General features: G+C 35.5%; 1 protein-coding gene across 4 annotated transcripts in view; it reads left to right on the top strand.

Moving 5' to 3' along the window:
• The window catches only part of LOC149553125 (uncharacterized), a 43,548-nt gene that overhangs the window by 2,773 nt on the left and 20,379 nt on the right, over nt 1-20,396 (top strand). For 2 of the 4 annotated variants that reach the window (XM_089788637.1, XM_089788639.1), the window contains exons 2-8: nt 10,759-10,833; nt 10,925-11,020; nt 11,135-11,293; nt 11,870-12,040; nt 12,241-12,357; nt 12,541-12,648; nt 12,769-13,315. In XM_089788637.1, the coding sequence (XP_089644763.1) occupies nt 10,759-10,833; nt 10,925-11,020; nt 11,135-11,293; nt 11,870-12,040; nt 12,241-12,357; nt 12,541-12,648; nt 12,769-13,185 (1,143 nt within the window). In that variant the 3' untranslated portion in view covers nt 13,186-13,315. The remainder of the gene's footprint in view (nt 1-10,758; nt 10,834-10,924; nt 11,021-11,134; nt 11,294-11,869; nt 12,041-12,240; nt 12,358-12,540; nt 12,649-12,768; nt 13,316-20,396) is intronic. The other 2 variants (XM_089788641.1, XM_089788640.1) reach the window with 2 other exon arrangements.

Raw genomic sequence — 20,396 nt, forward strand, 5'->3', positions numbered from 1 at the left:
TGTGTAGTTATTTGCTGGGGGTTTGGACATCTCCTTCGGGGATTCTCTTGCCTTGCACTAATTGATTTACACGCACACATGCGAACACGCAGTTACAGAAATAGACACACACACAGACACACATGCACACACGTGTGAGTGCGTGTATGAGTGATTAAAGCATTTCCATGTGTTTAAAATGCTTTTGAAACAAAGTTTTATATAAATTTTTGTTTATGGATGGAGGATTGGGATTGTATCTTGTGTTGGATGGTTAGTATTTGATTATCATGCAAGGCAAGCTATGTAACATGCTAAAAATTTTAAACATGAAAGTAACGACTATTTGATTTGCACACCCCTATAGACACACACACGGAGACACAAACACACACAGACACAGACACACACGGAGACACAAACACACACACGCACACACACAGAGATACAAACGCGCACACACACACAAAACGAAAAAGAACTTGCAAAACAAATTGGAACTAACGTGCTAAAACTAATATGTTTTCAACAAAAAGATTGGAACTAACATGCTAAAGCTAATATTTTTACAACAAAACATAATTAATTTGCATTAAATTGAGAGGGCAACTTTTTGTGAAGATTCTAAATACGCATACCATTGTCATCAACTTAAGCAAAATGCAAGTAGAAGGAATAGATCTTATTGATCGTTAGTAGCAACTCGAAATGCAATTGATTTTCCCAAGTTACACACATACACACAAAACAAAAAGAATTTGTAAAACAAATTGGAATTGGACATGCTAAAGCTAATATTTAAAAAAAAAAACATAATTAATTTGCATTAAATTGAGAGGGTAACTTTTTATGAAGATTCTAAATAGGCATACCATTATCATCAACTTAAGAAAGATACAAGTAGAAGGAAGAGATATTATTGATCATTATTAACAATTCAAAATTCAATTAACTTTCTTAAGTTCCACTTTGCAACACGGGGAAGAAAGTATCACTGGGGCATTTTACTACTCAACCACAAATCTATTATCGAGTGATGCAGGGCTATGGGGAGGTTTGACAACGAGATTTAGAAGGATGTAGATAGGCGTGGAAGAGAATGAACTTATATTGATCTATCGACTAGAGATGGAGACATGTTCCCCTTGGAAGCGGGCTTGACCCTTCACAAGGGATGCAAACATGGTTATAACCATGGATCTATTATCGACCCCCCTTGCTCACTAACTACTGGAAGCAGGCTTGACCCTTCACAATGGATGCAAACATGGTTAGAATAAGCCATTCGGGGGCTGGTTTAAGATCCTACAAACCTTAGTTGGCTGCACCCTATAGCTGCTGCTAACTTAGCATGACACTTGACTAGGGTTGTATCTGGTGTCTTATGAATTGGCTACACTAGCACATGGATAGTGCACCTTGACCAAGGATTAACTCAATGTTTAATGATATAATTGGCTATGTTCTAATCATATTGGAGGGGTTCCTATTTGACCATCATCAACTCTAACAACTTGTCCTTAGATTCTAACACATGTAATCTTTAAATCTAATTACCTATTGTATCAGTTACTGTTCACATTGTGCGAGCTTTAGTTTACATGACACTGATTACATAGAACTGTACAACACAATGATTAACTAATGTACTCGTTAGGGGCCTACAACCATACCCATCCAAGCATATGCGTATAAGCTGCTGCTTTGTGGTAATAAAAACAATATGAATCTAATTTTAAATCAGTTCTCTATCCACCTAGGTTATTTGGTACATATTCTGGTTTGAGTTTGCTATTTTCTTTTGCTAGAATTTGGGCTTCACCCTTGGTCTTTCCTTGAATGGTAATCATACTCTGACGTGTATAGAAGTTATGGTACTTTGCAACATCTTAGGTTCTCATGAATTTGTTTTTATCTCTGCACTTTTCTTGCTTGCATGCAACTGTTGCTTTACCTTAAACTCTCTACACTTCCATTATTGTTACTAGTTTGTTTTTAGTTGAGGAGGGATTAAGATAAGTATTGTTTAACACAGTCCTAGCTGTCTGGTTCTGTAATGTCAAAGATGAGCATGGTTTTTGCATGAGGAGTCACAACTTGTTCTCATACAACCCAAAGAATATATGATAGTTTAAACCGGCATTTAGGTATAAAAGAACATAGTTGGGTGGATTGGTTTTAATGTTTAAACTGTCTGAAATAAATCTCAGCCAAACATTGGACTGTCTTCTTTCCTTAGAATGGGTTATATATTTCCACAAGATAAGAATTATTCTTGGTGTGCAAGCACTAGGAGTATTAAATAATTTGATGTTGTTTTCTTTCAAATCGGACAACGTATTAAATCTTAGATGGATTCATCACCTTTCAGCTGTTATATCTGTGCTGTTTCCTATCTATCGAGCTTGTATTTTCTTAAATAGTTTGTTAATAGCAGATAGACTATTTTGCTTGCATAAAAAAGATCTCTAAGTTTGCAATTCATGCATACATAGCATAAAGAAAACATTCTTAGATGGATTCATCACCTTTCAGCTGTTATATCTGTGATGTTTCCTATCTATCGAGCTTGTATGTTCTTAAATAGTTTGTTAATAGCAGTTAGACTATTTTGCTTGCATAAAAAAGATCTCTGAGATTGCAATTCATGCATACATAGCATAAAGAAAACATTCTTTTTAAACAGTACCACTGTACTTGGCATATTTCTTGAAATGAAGGAAAATGTAATTTAAATTTACATACAATTGAATTTTTTTTGTAAGGAAAACTACACATGCCTGGCAGTTCAAAGCATATTGGTAGCTTACAGCTAACTCTATTCTTCTTTTCTTTGTATGCCTTCCAAACTTGGATGTCTGTGTGTTCTTTTCTTTGAAGGCTTAAGCCTCTATCTAAAATTCGAACACTTTCTATCTGACTTGTCTCTTGCCTTTTGTTCAGAATATGTTGTATTCTTGTAAAGAACCACTGAGTAGATGCTGAGTAGAGGAGAATGTACCTATTTTTGTGAAGGCAATAATGAAAATGAAGAATGAATGCTGTTCCAACATGAAATTTGTATAATATAAATTAAATTTCATTTTGCTACATTTCTATCTGAATAGAAGAAAATATGTGTAGGGGGAAATATGATATGAGAGGGCATAGAGGATCTATCCTTAACCCAAATTTTCCAAAAGGAATGATCCAAATTGATTAACAATAAGGAAAATGCACAAATAAATCAAACAATGGAGAATATGAAGAAAGGAGGAAATCCTATAATCTACTATAGAAAGTAAGTACTTGAAACCTTGAATGAATAAAAGACAAATACTAACCTCAAAGTAGGGCAAATCTAGAAAATGTTGATTTCTGATGTCTGTGTACAGTTTTAGGAAATTATGCAATTTGCTCCGGATTGGAAATGTCGAGATAGAGAAAACCCAGAAAACTTTTGTCCTTTCGAGTTTAGGTCGACCTTGACTCAGATAGCGGGGCACAATCTTATCCTAGGGCACAATCTTACCCCAAAAAGTCGACCTTGATCTGCACTGCTTTGACAAAAATTCTGATCGCGAATCTTGGAAGTTTGGGAAAAAGGGTATTCAAATCTGTACTCCAATTTGCTGTCCTGTACCTATGCCTACAGGAAAAATGATTTTTTTGTTTGGATGGGGTGTTTGCCTTGGTCAAACCCCAGTTTGGAATCAACCTTGAAATGTAATTGAAATATGTATACAAAGTAAATGAAACTATTCACCTTGCTTATAGTGAAATCCTTGTGGAGGATTCGAATCTTTGAATCCACAAGTACAGATGCTCCAAATGAGTGTTAGAATGTATGTAGGATGTCTCAAATCAATTACATTAGATCTTCAACATAAATTTTGAATGGATCTTTGCATAGGAAGAGGTTTGGACGAATATGGATGGAGAACTCTTCAACAAGAGGGCTCCATAGAGATTGAATCCTTCAATAGCTAACAATGGACCTTCTTCAATTGGATCTTGAATGCTTGAATGCTTGACAATGGATCGTCTGATATATCTTCTCATGCGTTCTTAGAGAAAATGAGAGGAGGCTTCCTTATATAAGATCTAGGGCACAAACTTCTAGAGAAGGCCGACATGGGAGCGTTAGATCCCAGTTAACCTTAACCCCTAGAAATGGACCTAGATGAAATGCAATTTAAGAGTTTACCATTCTGAAACCCGAAACAGTAGACTTGGAAGTGAGAAAATGAAACTTTCCAAGGCCCAATGTCCCAAAACTCTTGGAACAATTATATCTGGGGTTAGGGACGAGGTCGGCCCTACCTTAGGTTAGGGTCGAGGTCATCCTTGACCTAGGTCAGGGTCGAGATCGACCTTGACCCAGAAAGTCAAAGTCTTCAGTGTTACAGATAATGTTGTCAGAAAGAGGCTGGAAACAGGGAGAGAAGCAGAATAGGGGAAACAACTAGAGCCATGCAAAGACCTATTCAAGGTGCTTGACATGACCTCAGACTACTTACTGGGAGGGCTGAACGCTCTTAACATGGAAGTGCTTCCATTTTAAGACGATACACCATCCATTTGGATTCAATTTTCTGTAAATGTCATCAAATTTCATCCCATTTAAGATTAAGATGACTTGTCATGATGATCATGATAGAAATCTTCTTTATCCTCTGTTTCTTATTATCTTTGCTAGTTTTATAATGTAGCCACTACTTTATCGTGGCTAGAGGAAATATGAGAATCATGACAACGTAAACATTCTTAATGGAATTTTGATTCCTTTAAAACAAAACAAATATTAAATGATGAATTTCTATTCATCACATTATTACCTTTCCCATGTCTATTATATTACGATAATAGTTTCTATTATCTTTGTTTACTGTTTAGTATCTAATGATTATCTATTGTTATCTTCTATAAATATTAGAATGTTTCTAATATTTAGTTTTCTGTTTCTAGAGTAGAATGTTACTATTCTTTATAATTGTTTCTTAAGGAAACATCATTCAGTCTCTTGTATAAATTGATCTTTTGATCACTGTTAATAATAAACAAAATTTTTCCAATTACTTTGTAATATGGTATCAAAGCCAATACCCTAATTTTTTCAAAAATAGTTATAATTTCTTGGTTGAAATTATTTGCCTTTTATTTTTGAAATTATTTACATGCATATTTGCTTCCAACTCTGTCTATGATCCAACTAGGATTTCCGTTCTAAGAGATATGAATCCGTTGACTTCTGGTTTGGTTCTGCAATCCATTTTTGTTCAGATCCGTCTGTGTTTTCTACACATTTCTGCCATTTTTTGTGTTTTTTTGCAGCAGGGCTGTTTTTGTTCAAAACCTTAATTTTTCTGTTCAGAAAAATTTATTGATTTAAGATTCTTGATGGGTTTTTCAAGAGCTCAATTGGGTTGTCAGATTTTTCTGGGTGCCTCGGTTTCTGTGCCTCAATTTTTGAGCTAATTGATCTAGAAACTAACAACACATTCTTTCTAGGTTTTTTGAGCTCTCTTCTGGGTCAACCTTCAAATTTTTTGGGTCTCTACTTTTTGAGGGTTGCTTCTACTTGCATGTTGTTTGCATGTGTTATTTTACCATGCAAAGTCTCGTGTTTTGCCTCTCTTAAAAATTTTGGTGTGTTTTCATACTTTTTTTCCGCAAAACAAAAATTTCCGATGGGTTTTCATATTTTTTCCCTAATTGTTTTTTATGGGTTTCTATAAATTTTCTATTAAAAATTTCTGATTTTGTAATTCGCAAAGTTGTATGGGATTCCTTTGTGGGTTTGTAATTTTTTTCTCAAAAATTATCTATTGGGTTTTTATTGTTTTTCCTAAAAAAAAAACCAAAGTATTGTAATGTTGGGTTTTGATTGATTTTTCACCACAAAAATCATATTGGGTTTTGATTGATTTTTCACCACAAAAATCATGTTTGGTTTTTGATGGTTTTGATTGATTTTTCACCTCAAAGATTATGGCTTTTTGCGGTTTGTTTGGAGCATTATGCTCATCTACAAAGTTTTGGAGCATTATCCAAAGTACCATCAGCAGTCTTTTCAATAGACATCTGATGCTCTAGATTTAGAAGTATTAGAGCCAATACTCTACATTTTTCCAAACAAATTATAATTTCTTGGTTGAAATTATCTACCTTTTATTTTCGATATTATTTACATGCAAATTTGCTTCGAACTCTCTCTATGATCCGACTAGGGTTTTCCGTTTTGAGAGATCTGAATCAGTTGATTTCTGTTTGGTTCTACAACCCATTTCTGTCTAGATTTGTCTGTATTTCTACACATTTCTGCCATTTTTTGTGGTTTTTTTTGCAGTAGGGCCCTTTTTGTTCAAAACCCTAATTTTTGGGTTTGGTAATTCTTTTGATTTAAGATTCTTGGTGTGCTTTTTGAGAGCTCAATTGGGTAGTCAGATATTTTTTGGGCACCTCTATTTTTGTGCCTCAATTGTTGAACCAACCGATTTTGAAGTCGACAACATATTATTTCTGAGTTTTTCGAGCTCTTTTTTGGGTCACCCTTCAAATTTTCTAGGCCACCCATTCAAATTCTCTGGGTCTCTACCTTTTGAGGATTGCATGTACTTGCATGTTGTTTGCATGTATTGCTTTACCATGCAAAGTCTAGTGTTTTGCCTCCCTTCCCTTAAAAATTTTGGTGGGTTTCCATAATTTTTTTCCTCAAAAAAAAATTTCTGATTGGTTTTCATTTTTTTCCCAAATGTTTTTTTTTCTGAGTTTCTATATTTTTTCCATTAAATTTTTTTAATTCTATAATTTACAACGTCGTGTGGGGTTCCTTTGTGCATTTGTAATTTTTTTCCTCAAAAATTATCCATTAGGTTTTACCATTTTTCCTTGAAAAAAACCGAAGCTTTGTAATATTGGGTTTTGATTGATTTTTCACCTCGAAATTCATGGCTTTTTGCGGTCTTTTGAAGCATTATGCTCATCTGCAAAGTTTTGGAGCATTATCCAAAGTACCATCAACAGCCTTCTCAGTAGACATCCTTTGCTCCAGATTCAGAAGGCTCTTTGAAAAAGAATATTCAATGCAACTATTGCCACAAGTATGGGCACATGAAGGCTGAATGTCGGAAGTGCTTAGCTGCCCTATCTAAGCAATATGGTTCGCAGCCCACAACGAACAATGCAGAGCACCTTGAGCAAACAAAATCTGCATTTTACACTTTTTCACAACTTCGTGCTCTGGATAGATCAACCATTAAGGGAGGGTATTACGATAATAGATAGTTTCTATTATCTTTGTATAGTATCTAATGGTTATCTATTGTAACCTTTTGTAAATATTAGAATGTTTCTAATATTTAGTTTTTTGTTTCTTGAATAAAATGCTTCTATTCTTTATGATTGTTTCTTAAGGAAACATCATTCAGTGTCTTGTATAAATTGGTCTCTTGATCACTCTTAATAAGAAGCAAATAATTTCCAATTACTTTGTAATATATTAGAACAATAACACTTAAGATATCACATAAGAGTGCCGAAAGAAGAGAAGGTCAAAGTAGGTACAACTTGGACACATAGTTCTACCCAACTCCAAGATTACTACATAACAAACAAATGACATCAATAGACACCCCTAGGATCCTAATCAAGACCTATGCCATCTAGGTTGTGAAGGTAGCATTTGCCGTTGCACCAAAAGCTCCAATTGTTAATGCTTGATACAAATGATGAGACGTACTTGGATCCACGATACAAATCTCAAGGAGGTGTTGACCACCAAGTTAGCACTCAACAATCTCCCCCTCAACATCGATCGAGCCTTTAGCTTATATGGAAGGGAGACTCGAACCCGTGACCCAAGGACTCTGATACCAAGGTTGAAGGTAGCATTTGTCGTTGCACCAAAAGTTCGAATTGTTAATGCCCGATACAAATGCTAAGACTTACCCAGATGCACGATACAAATCTCCAAGGAGGTGCTGACCACCAAGTCAACACTCAATAGGTTTCACTTGTCAAAATCTAATTAGTACTTACCTATTTCCTAGAAATTTAGGTAGTTAGACTATAAGCATGATTGCACCCCCTTTTCCTAGTGATACTCACCCCTTATCTTGGAGGACAGGCCATTATAGTGTACACTTGTCAAGAAAAAGAGCAGTTTGTCCGTAATCATAAATATTCCAACACACACACACACACACATGAAATAATCAAATTACATTACTCAAGATAAAAGTGAAACCATCATATTATTCCTCTCGCAATACTTGAACTATTGTTCCATAAAAGCAAAAAATAAAAACCAATTACCATCTAGGGGATCAATTTAATCAAAACCACTGCTTTTGACACCCAAAAACCATCCAGGGCATCAAGATTCAATATAATCAAAGCCATTGCTAATGAAAATCTTTAATGCATCAAATTAAACAAAACCATTGTTTACAAAAAACAAATATCATCTAGGGCATCAACATAAACATAATATGAAAACTTTAGTAGTGAGGAGGGATGTGACAAGCTAGGATTGAGACAAGTGGATAGATAGGATGAGGTCTAGTTGATGGAGGTCCTAGGATTATGTTAGCTTGTGTGTGGATATGAGATGTAAGCAAGTGGAGGCTTGAGGAGAATGAAAGTGGATGGGGGAGACTAAATCATGAGATAAGGGTTGAGATCAACCTATCTTAACTAAAGGGTAGAATGCACACATGTGGGTTCTTGTGGTGAGGGAAAGCAAAAGAGAGAAATTGAGTTGGGATGGCTGGTCAAGATTATCTTAAATTGGAATTGAGGGTGGGAATGAAAAAGTTCTGTTTTACATTTTAAGGGCGAGGTTGAAATGATTTTGTTTCTTTTTCAAAATGACTTATGAATTGAATAAGCATTTATCTAATTAATTATTGAAGGGCAATTAGTTTAATTATTTAGATGTTAATTATTTAAATAACTAGTAGAAGAAACACGACTCAATTATTTGAATATTCTATTTAACATATAATTAACTAATGAAAAGATGTTTCAGGATGAAATGGCATTGTGATGTTCAAATGCAAATGCAGAATTTTTATGTGTCTATAGGTATCCTCTCTAGATCGTTCAATGCCTTTGGGCCCTAGAACATTACTTGGGCAGGCTTTTCAAAATACATCATAAAAAGCCTGATGTGACAAAAATTCCAACAAAAAAATTTCATGGAAAAATTTCCATATATTGGGGAAGACTTTCATTTGAAGGAGTGGTAGAATTATAGCTCTTTGCAACTCATGTTATTGTCAAGTTAATACTTGAAGTCATCTTCCACCACTTTAGCAAATAATCTGTGCTCTACGGGGATGCATACCCTAGAATTTTGGACCCACTCCCGTCCTTGGTGCAATACAGGCAACAATTTCAATTTGGGCAAATCAGGTATTGTCCATGGAAACACACTTTGAGACCAGTAGGGTACAAGGTACTACTAGAAGTCCCCGAGATGGCTAGGGGACGACTAGAAGTCCCCTACCTGTCCTCAGGACTTCTAGCCACCCCCTATGGCCCAAGCCTTTTTGGACAGCGCAGGCTATTCTCCCAACAAAGTGCATCTGAAAGTCAAAACATACAGATTTTTTTCAGATTTAGTGTTGTTTTCTGCTTTTAACCATTGAAATCAACAGAAATATATCCTGAAATTTTCGTAAAAATTTGCTGTGTTTTCGTAATTTTAAGAAAAAGTCAAAGGTGCAATTTGTTGGGAGGATAGCCATGTCCTTTTTGGACTGCTTATGTTGCAAAATATGGCATTTTTAAATTTGAAAAAAGGCTGGCTGGCCCCCAAGAACACCCAAACCACATTTAACAATACCAAAAGCTAATCTAAGCATAAAATAACCAAAAAGAAGAAAAATAAATTCATTTTCACATTCTCAAAGGAGAAGAGCAACTAAACAAGCAATTGGTCAAGGAGGGGACAACAGTTTAAAGGGGAGGTTAGGGCATCAATTCTACTTGATTATGGACAATGTTATATTATTATGGACCTCTATGTTTACTGTTTAATAGTTTAGTCATAGCATTTACATTTCAATACTTTATACCATTTCATGGTTGATTTTTGGATACTCTGGGCATTTTATGCCATATAATATGCCATGTATTGACAGAAACCATTTGAACTTTGTTATTTTACCTATTGATTCAGATGTGAAATCCCAATTCAAGTCTAACACTATGAATTAAGCTTCTAAAATGTCTATGATGAATGCTTTATCAATGTTATGATATGCATATTTGAAATCTCTCTCTCTAAATAGCCGTCCATTACCATCTCCTAAAATTGGCCTTACACTGTACTTGTACAGGAAACACATCCCTGTACCTGAAACTCCATGAAACATAACAAATAATGCTTCTTGAGTCTATCTTGACAGGTCTTCAAGATAGACCATGTAACTTGAGAATAAAATTTAAAATAGAGGCCATTAAGAAAGATACTCAATGTACAGACTGTATTGATGGTGGAGAATATTGTGAAAACTTATAAATTGGCTCAACCTAAATTGCTTTAGCACTCTATAACATTAAATTTTAATAGATGGTTTTCCTCATTTATATTCAGTTTATGTCAATGCTATCCACATCTTGTACTTATTCATATGCTTACAGTATTTGTGGTGAATGCAACTGTATATTTGAAGAAATTTTTAAGGTTATTATAATCATTCTAAAACAAAGGCTTAAGCGTAGAATGTAAAGAAGTTCTTTATTCATAAGTGTGTTTTTTCTGATTGTTTTTTTTGTGTGATCAATATTCAGAATCAGATTTTGAATTGTAGCACACCCGAGGTAACAGGGACAGCGGCAGAAAATATGGTGATTCAAAAGCTTCTTGTATGTTTAAAAGCATTTTCAAGGAAGGATTTTCTGTTGGTTTATTATCGTCATGAATATTTACTGATTTACAGTTGTTAAATTTCCTCAGGTTGATGATCATAATCAAAATATGAACTTAAGTACATCTGAAGTTGCAGACACTGAAACAAAAGTAGTAGATAATGAAGTGATGCGAAAGCTTCTTGTATGTTCAAGAATTCTGAAGAATGCAATGTGGTTGCTTCTCATGCATATTCATTTTACAGAAAAAGTGCCTACTGAAAAAATGGATTGATAATAAGCAATAAAATTTTGGCAGCGTGGACCTCGCTACTTTGACCCCCCAGAAGAGCAGGAGCAGCTGTGCTATAATTGTGGAGAATCTGGCCATATTTCAGTAAATTGTACTGTGGAGCGGCGTAAGAAACCATGTTATGTTTGTGGGAATGTTGGACATGGGGCAAGAGGTTGTCTACAGGTATTATATTTTTTTTCATGCTTTTATAGGCTGCATATTGATTGCACATGTATGTGTGAAAATGTTGGGCACAATTTGTGCACGAGATAATGGTTCTCTTCGAATTTGCCTCTTCATATCATAAAATTTATGTATCTCTATAACATTGCCATACATGCTCGCTTTATGTTTTTACTGGCCCCTTGCAATGTGGTTACTTGATGGCATGTTTAAATACGGATACATCATATTTTTAAACTTTAGAACACCTTTTCTTGTTATATTTGTTTATGACACACTTAGTTGCAAGGCTATTTGTGATGAATTCTATTTCCAACAGCGGTTCTTGTTATGAGACTTAATGTGTCTGTTTTTTGTAATCAGTTCCAAGAATAAAGTGAAACAAAATAACACATTTAAAAGTGGGTCAGACTTGCTGAATTTGTACAGTTAAAAAGTTTTTTGGAAAGCAAACTATATGCCAACATTTCAAGAAATAAACATGAGTGCAACTACATAAATGGCATATTTTTCCATGATAGACTAATTCTTACCATTTGATACTGTTGTTTTAAAAACTTTGGGAGTACACTTCAGGCTACAGAGTGCTATATATGCAAGAAAGTTGGCCACATCGCAAAGAATTGCACTGAACAGAGATCAAAAGGTGATAAAAAAGGCCATAACTTCACAATATGTCTTCGATGTGGAGACACAGGGCATGATATGACATCCTGTCAAAAAGGGTACAACACTGAGGACATAAAGGTTCAAGTTTTTAACATTTCATTGTCTGTGACTTCATACATTTGTAATAATGCATCTCTGTGGAATGGTCTGCTTTGGAATAATAGACAGTAATGATGTAATTTGGGAACTTTGGTATTCTGATGCAGAACTATCCCACGAGATATATACTGTTTTACTTATGTGCCTTACTCATAATATTTCTTTTCCCTGACTTGCAGCAAATTCAGTGCTATGTTTGTAAGTCTTTTGGTCATCTATGCTGTGTTGATGTCATGGATAATTGTACAAGAGAGGATTCATGTTACAACTGTGGTGAGAAAGGCCACACGGGTATGGTAAGTGTTGATTAATATGTTTTGCAGAGAAAAGAAGTCAATATTTTTTAGTTTCTATTTATTCACAAAACTAGTTTTTTTTTGAAGAAATATCTTTTCTGAGGAGGTAAAATCTCAGTTTTGAAGAAGAATACGCTAATGCATAAAATGTTTCCTCATAACAAGTTTAATTATGTTGTTTAGGGATGTGCAAAAGAGCGAAGAAGAAAGGGTGGTGAAGGGCCTGCGAAAACGTGCTTCAAATGTGGAGAAGAAGGACACTTTGCTCGTGGTTGCAGAAGAGATTCCAATGTATGTGATTATACTATTGCTTCATGCTTGAGGTTGATATAGTTCTTACATTTGATTATTCAATAAATTGTTTTTCTTATATTTGAGCAGTTTATGACATTTCTTTCTAATGTGGTGTAGCTTGGGAGGTGGATGCCTGATGTAGCAAACCTTGGCAATGAGTGGCTTCAAGATGATGCTGACTTGTTCGGTTTTCGATCAGTGCCTCGTGATTTTGGTAAGGCACCTCGTTGGGCAGACATGGAATCTGATTTAAGGAATGCTTCCACTCCTGGGAATTTTGGGTCGAGGAATGGCTGGAAAAGGAACTTGAAAGGAACACCACAAAGAATGAATACCTGGGATTCTCCTGCAGGAAATTTAGACTTTGGAGGTTGCAAAATGGGCTCTGGTAGTAATGATCAGCATACTTCTTCAAAAAGATCTAGGGGCCATTCCTTCTTTTCACCAAATGGTTCTCATCATTCTTATGGTTTTCATAATAGGTATAATTCCTCAATGTCTAAGAAAGGGGATGGTTCGAAGAGATCACATTGAATGCAAGGTGTAGGGAATGTGATATCAACCTCTCGGACTACTGTAACAAATTGAAAAGAAAGCATTGATCTGTGTGTACCAGTATTTAAAGTTCCATATCTTGCCCAAAGCAAGGAATCTTTCATGAGATGTAAGTATTCTACAACTTTTCTTTGTTTCTAGCCAAATTTTGGAGTGTTTTTGGTGTGATGATTTATGGTGCATTATCTTTTTCTTTTCTATATCCTTGTTTATCATTTTCTATACTTTGTCAAGACAGCAACCGTTGGTCTAGATTGGGGTGGACCCTGGAATTTGGGAATGATTGACATACCTGTGTGTACACTAATTCAGTTGCAAAGATTCAAACTTGAATGGTTTAATCATAATTGAAAAGCAATCAGTAAAGAATTGGTTAAATGATATTATACTCAAGGAACAAAAATATATAGATTTCAAGTTTATGTAATAATATTACATTTATATAGGCATCTTACAACATTTCCTCTACCATCAACCAAATGCATGAGAATGCACCATCAAGCTCAAAATCCTTTATGCCTACATCAAATTGAGAAAATCAACACAGGGAATTCAGACAATTTGACTTGTACTTGAGTTATTGTGAGGGTGCTTATTGTGTTTTTAACTTTTTGTCATAAAAACCCTCAACATAAAAAATTGTGTGTAAGGTTGTAAATCAATATATTAATTTTTTTAATCATACTTCATTGCATCATATAATCATTACACCACACCCTTACAACAGTTATACGATCACTCCTAGGTCTTATACTTATTATATGTTCTAAACAATAGATCTGGCTGAGGAAACAAGCGCCCTACCAGGGTAAGCTAGAAATGATCAAGAAGGAAGCCCTTGCATGACACCAATGGCTGGTATCCAATTTCTTGGATTGTATCCACAACACCCTAATGGGAGAACTTCAAGCATTTATGCACTGCCAAGAGGACCACCCCCATAGGGACTAGCCTTGTGATGCCTAGCTTCACATGGAAGAGGTCTGGTTTGTGGATGACAACAAATGCTGTGGACATCATCTTGGATCCCACAAGGACCATCAAGGTTGTGGACTCTGCAGGGGGAATAGATAGGCCATTTTGTGTACAAAATGGTAGCTTTGCATTCATTGTACCTTTTCTGATGTAGCCCATTTATGGCTAAGGCACCCACTATGATGAGTATTGGTGACATTGACTTTGTAGGAAGGATCATCCATAATGCCGTTGATGGCATTTCTGTTGACCTCCATAGGATGTATAGAGGAGAAGTCTCTCCACAATAGGGGACATTAAGAGGTTTGAATGTTAAATCCATGTTTTTAATCCTCTAGTTCGGAGGTGAGAGTCGAGTGATAGTGAACATTTTCACAAATGGGGTTTCACTTGATGCAAGGGAAGATGATGTAGAAATGAAGTTCAGTTTTAGTTCATGTAGGGCTCACCAAAATGTGGAGAAGGGCCGATTTACGACCTTAAAAATTTATGAATTCCTAAGGGATAAATGGCCAAATGACACCTCATATATACTAGTGTGTTAGTGAGATAGGGATATTAATTAAAGCTATAGATGAATAAGCTAACTAAATGTGTAAAAGGAAATGTTACAACTTACAGTAACTTCACTGTACAAAGTGATAAAACTATTAAGTATCAAAAAACACAAGGTCATCAAGACCAACTGATAGGCTTTGTGAGCACTCTCTCTAGGATGTTAGTAGGAGTCAATGGCTATAGTGTGGATGAAGGATGATGATGTGGCGCTGTTATGACCTTTACACACCATCACCTCGTAGCAAATGGGGTCCCCCACTTTTTGCTCGTAGTTGTTAGGTTGGGCAAATTGTGGCAATAAGTTTTACATTTTGGAGCTTTAAAAGACTGAGTGGTGACAAAGAAATTAAGTGGCCAAGTTGTGTTTTTTAAAGTGGGAACATTAAAATTGAAGTTTGTTAGGGTCATGTTATAATGGGTTGAATGTAAAATCCTAAGTGTATTTAAATTTTGTAGTCCTTTTGTCTGAAATTCCATATAAAGGCACATTCCATGCATAAGGGCCTTAAAATCCTTATAAAAATTGTTTTTTCACATGTAAAATGGCCAAAGTCCTATGGAAATTATTATTATTATTTTTTATAATAAAAATACACAGAATCCAAAACTATACATGATTTTACATTCATATTTTGATCAAAATTCAGACTATACATGAATTATTTTAAAACTGGAACCAGAAAATAAAGAATAAAATACTGCAAGCAATATATCCTAGGAAAAACCCCCTGATCAGAGGGAAACAACCCAGCCCGTGCAAACTTGTGAATTTTATTGATAATAAAGGAGAGATTACAGAACTTATATGTTATTCAACATATATTGATGCTTCATAAGAGATTTACATAGAAATATCTCTCAGCATTCAATGATGGGAATTTTCCCTTTGTTACAATACTTAAAATGAAGTATATAACTTACAGAACAGGTAAAACAATCAAGACTCCAAAATATACACCCTTAGTTGAATCATAAAACAGAGAGAAATAAAAGACCACCGCAAGCTTCGTCTTCCAGAAGTCTAACAAGACTGAACTTAATTGAATTCCTCATGCAAGAGGCCCTTTGGAATTCAACGCAACCTTTACAAAGAAATTGTTTGCTAAACGCATATATTTTGCTTATACATAAATATGCTGAAAACTTCCAACACTTGAAGCTGCTGCAATCATATAATGACACCCGTGCATCAATTATCTTGGAAGAGATACTGAACCGATGACCATTGTGTGGAACATAATTCAAACGCCAAACTTGAGGCCCACGGTATTAGTAATATACGAACAGTAGATATCTTGCCATTTGATTGACTTGAAGGCCGATGGAGAACTTAATCATTATCACCTCCACGTGAGTGTTCGGAAGTTCTGAAGTATAAATGATAATCTGCAATATAAATACAACAACTATATACCTAACAGTACAGGAACTGAATCTATGCAGACGATTCAATCAAGAGATTCGATAGAATGAATATTTGAATTAATTAATTGAGATTTCTGAATATGAGATATTCTCAGAATTTCATATGCTGCTATAAAGTTTAACAAATCTCCCTTCATATTTTCATCAAAATCCGGACTCTATGAATCTCCCTCATTAATTGACTTTTTCTAGTGTTGAGGGCAAAAGTCCAACTATACTTTTTGAATTTCCACCACTTTGGATGATTTTTGCTCGAAAATTTTCAAGGTGATTGAAAAATCCAGACTAGGGTTGATTTTCCCCCAAGGGTGAGCTTGAAATTTTTCAAAGTTTTTCCCTTGGAGGAAGTCGGGAGCTTGGAAATTCTTCAAGTCTGGGAATTGTCCTGACAGTGGTTGTTTCTTTCCCCAAGACTGAGTGTGGAACATGAAAACTTTTCAAAGTCTGGAAATTATCTTGACTAGGGTCATTTTTCCCTGTTTCGCAAGTATGGATTCCAATTTTTTTTCCAAGCAAATGTTTTCTGTGTTTGAAATGTCTGTACTTAGGTGTGAAATTTTTCTAAGACTAGGGTCGTTTTTCCCTTGGAGGAAGTTGGGAACTTAGAAACTCTTCAAGTCTGGGAATTGTCTAGACAGGGGTTGTTTCTTTCCCCAAGACTCTGGAACATGAAAACTTTTCTAAGTGTGGAAGTTATCTTGACTAGGGTCATTTTTCCCTGGGTGGCAAGTATGGATTCCAATTTGTTTTTTCCAAATGTCAAATTTGTCCTGAGTCGCTTTTCCCTTGGTGCCAAGTATGGAATGCAAAATGTTTTTTAAGTGTTGTAAAGGTCCGGACTAAGGAGTTTTCCCCCCTCAAGAGGAGTTCATAGTGTGATTTGTTTTTCTAAGTATGAGAACTATCCAGTTGAATTTCCCTTTGTGAGCCAAATTGCAAAATTTTTCTTGCCAAAATTGTCTATACTAGGGTCGATTTCCCCCTTGTTATGGCAAAGTGAGATCAATTTTTTTTCTAAGTATGAGAACAGGCTTGTACCTTGCATGGATGATTTTCCCTCCTCACGTGGATGGATTTAAAATGTGATTGCTTGTTTGGATGAATGGAAATTATGGACTTAGCCAAACTTGGAGAGTCCCAGCATGGATCGATTTTCCTCCATTGGACATTACTTTAATTAATTAATTAAAATGTGAGGAAAATGAATAAAATAAAGTTAGAAGGTTCTAGAAGCGGTACTTTTTTATCCCACATCGCGTGTGGGTGGTGAACAAGCAGCTTATACTCCTTTATAAAGATGACAGCTGCATGATAGAACCAGCCATTTTATAAAGAGCATAACATAGGTGATGAAGATCTGAAGTCAAAAGTGAGAGTGATCCAACATTGGGTAATAATAGTCTTAGCAAAGAGGTGATAGCTGTGTTTGGAGGGAGGCTGAAAGCAACTTGGGAAGCCATTAGAAGACCAAGGTGAAGGTAAGTTGCAGACCAATCTGCAGAACACATGGAGTCGGACCATTTTGTGAACAATCATGGAAATTTTTTGATGCCAAATACTGCCATAATGTTGTCTCAGAATTGATCCTCATGGCTTTGGCAATGTTTTGCAGCCAACAGAGGGCAGATATTGCAGTAATATGCAGGCCAAATTCTGAAAATTATCAGACTGGAATGATTTTTTTTTGAAAATTTGTTGGAAATCATATTGTCACTGAAGCTGTCCGGAATTAATTGCTGAGTCTTTTCCTGGCATTTGCTCACCATTTGCAATTGTTTTCAGGTGCCAAGGAGTTGTGGTAAGGCTGCTGTGAGCAAAAATCTGAAGATCTTGCCTAAAAATCAATTTCTTTTCATTTAAGGGTTCTTTTTAGGATTGCACTCTGATTGGGGGATGATTGCAGGTCTTTTAGAGGGTGATTTTAGGGCCATTCTAAGGTCATTCGATGTCTGAAACATAGGTTGCAGACCTTAAGTCTGAAGCATCCAAAGAACAGGGGCAACTTTTAGAAAATTCATATAAAATCTGTGAAGCTCAAAGCCGCCCCCATCACTTATATGCAGATTGAATCCAACACAAAAATGTATCAATTTCAGTCACAGGGGCATTGAGGTGAGATTGCTATGAATGAAAGTCTGAAGACTCTCTGAAAATCACATTTTTCTAGCGTGTAAGCTGGGTTATCTTTGTCTGCAATCTGATTTTAGATCTTGTTGCAGACCTTGGCCATCATTCCTTGCTTCATTTAGGTCCATTCCCAGGTCTGAAGATGCTAGTTACAGGCCTTGGTTGCAGGCTAAAGTCTGAAGACTACAACATACAGGGACAAATTTTTGTAAAAATTCTTACAACTTGCCGATTCACCCAATCACCATTGGGGCTGTTTCTGGGTATTCAAAGGATCATTTGACATTAAAACACTAAAATTGAATCTTCAAATCCATACACAAACTTGCAGTCCAGGTATGTCTTCACACATTTTAAGGTTGGCTTTAATGGCTAACATGGATTCAATCTAAGTTGCTGAAGCTGATGCTGATGCACGATTGTTTTTACAGATTTTGGATGCATCTATATATATTATATGCAAAGAAATGCAAGAAAATATACAAAAACAAATCATTCCATAGTATGACACTTCACCATTGATAGTTCAACTTTTAAACCTCAAACACAAATATACAAATTGAAATAACTAATGAGTAAATTACTCGAGTTCAAGATTTCAGTACAATTTGAATTACAAAATCAAAACTTAGTTCATGATTCAATGTTGATCAATCAAGACTCAAGACTCAAGACTCAAGATCCTCCAATCAGATTCAAAATCATATGGATTCTCAAAAAATTCACTCTCATCATCTCCAACTGCTGCAAGTTTAAGATCATTTGAACCAAAAATGGTTCCACTTGTGCTAGATGCACCATGTGCCATGATGCTATCAACATCATCATCTATGATTGTAATAAGATCTTGAAACATTGCATCCAAGTTTGCACATTTAGGGGTTACATCCCAAAGCTTGGTTGACCCCTCCTTGTATTCATCCTCCTTTCATGAAAAAAGACACAAGTTGGTATAAATGTAAACTAAGCCCTCAGCTTTCTTTGAGTCCAACTGGTTCGGCTTCATTGAATGGATATAGGAGTATGTTCTCCAAGTTTGTTCAGCAACATAAGAGCTTGCAACTTGGATGAGGCTCATAAAATTAAATATACAAATGGAAAGTAAATTAAATAATGTTAAACACTAACTTGTAGAATACAAGTGGTAAACAAAAAAACTCTTACTTGTGAGAGGATCTTGATTGCAAGAGGTTGGACATGCTTGTATGGTTGACCATACTTGTACCATCATATGATAGCTCCCATGTCATCTTTGTCTTTTATTGCATATGGAGTAAGCTTTCATCTTGAAGCAAACAAGCTAAATTATAGCCTCACCTTTTTGTGCATTTCATCATCTTGGAAAAGTCTTCCAAATGCTTTGTATCACCCATTAGCAACTTCTTCATCCACATATGGTGCAACTCTATTTGGCACAGCAATTTTTTTGGCTATAATATCTTGGAGATAAGGCATATGCAAGGAAGTGCAATGAGTTAGTCATCTTCTCCCACGATGATGAATGATTGCTTCCACCTTATTGCATAAGGCTTCATATTTTGTTGGGTTATTCTCATGTGTTTGTATGGAAAGTTTTGCCTTCTCTACCATGGTGTCCGTGCCATTGTACACATATTTACTCGATGGGATCCAATACAAATTGCATATGATCCACCAATTGTCATCCAAGACCAAAGTCTTAACTTTTGGGCTTCCTCTGAACTCGAAGCCTTCCATATACCCCATTGGCTAGAAATAACCATTTGGCTCAATGCCCCCTGCACCTTGACAAGTTGTCCCATAACAATAGTATGAGATGCAAATTAGGTCTCAACAATCTAAGCAAGTTAACAATATGTCAATAAATATTAAGCAAAGTTATTCACAATTTGATAATTGAACATGAACATAAAGCTTTTTCAAATCAAATAAATAAGTGAAATTAACTAATTAAAATTTACATTCAATAACTCCAACTTGGAGAATGATTTGAATATGGATTGTGACATGTGGTGTTTCATCTCAAACATTTGTATGTCCTCTCCCTCTTGGTATATTTGCTTCTACTAATCTATTTGGGTACCAATTTGTTGCATGACGAAGTTGAGGGAGTGTATGATGTAGGA

Source organism: Cupressus sempervirens, chromosome 6 (genome assembly GCF_028749045.1).
Source record: "Cupressus sempervirens isolate cs-2001-9-10 chromosome 6, ASM2874904v1, whole genome shotgun sequence".
NCBI classification, from domain to species: Eukaryota; Viridiplantae; Streptophyta; class Pinopsida; order Cupressales; family Cupressaceae; genus Cupressus; species Cupressus sempervirens.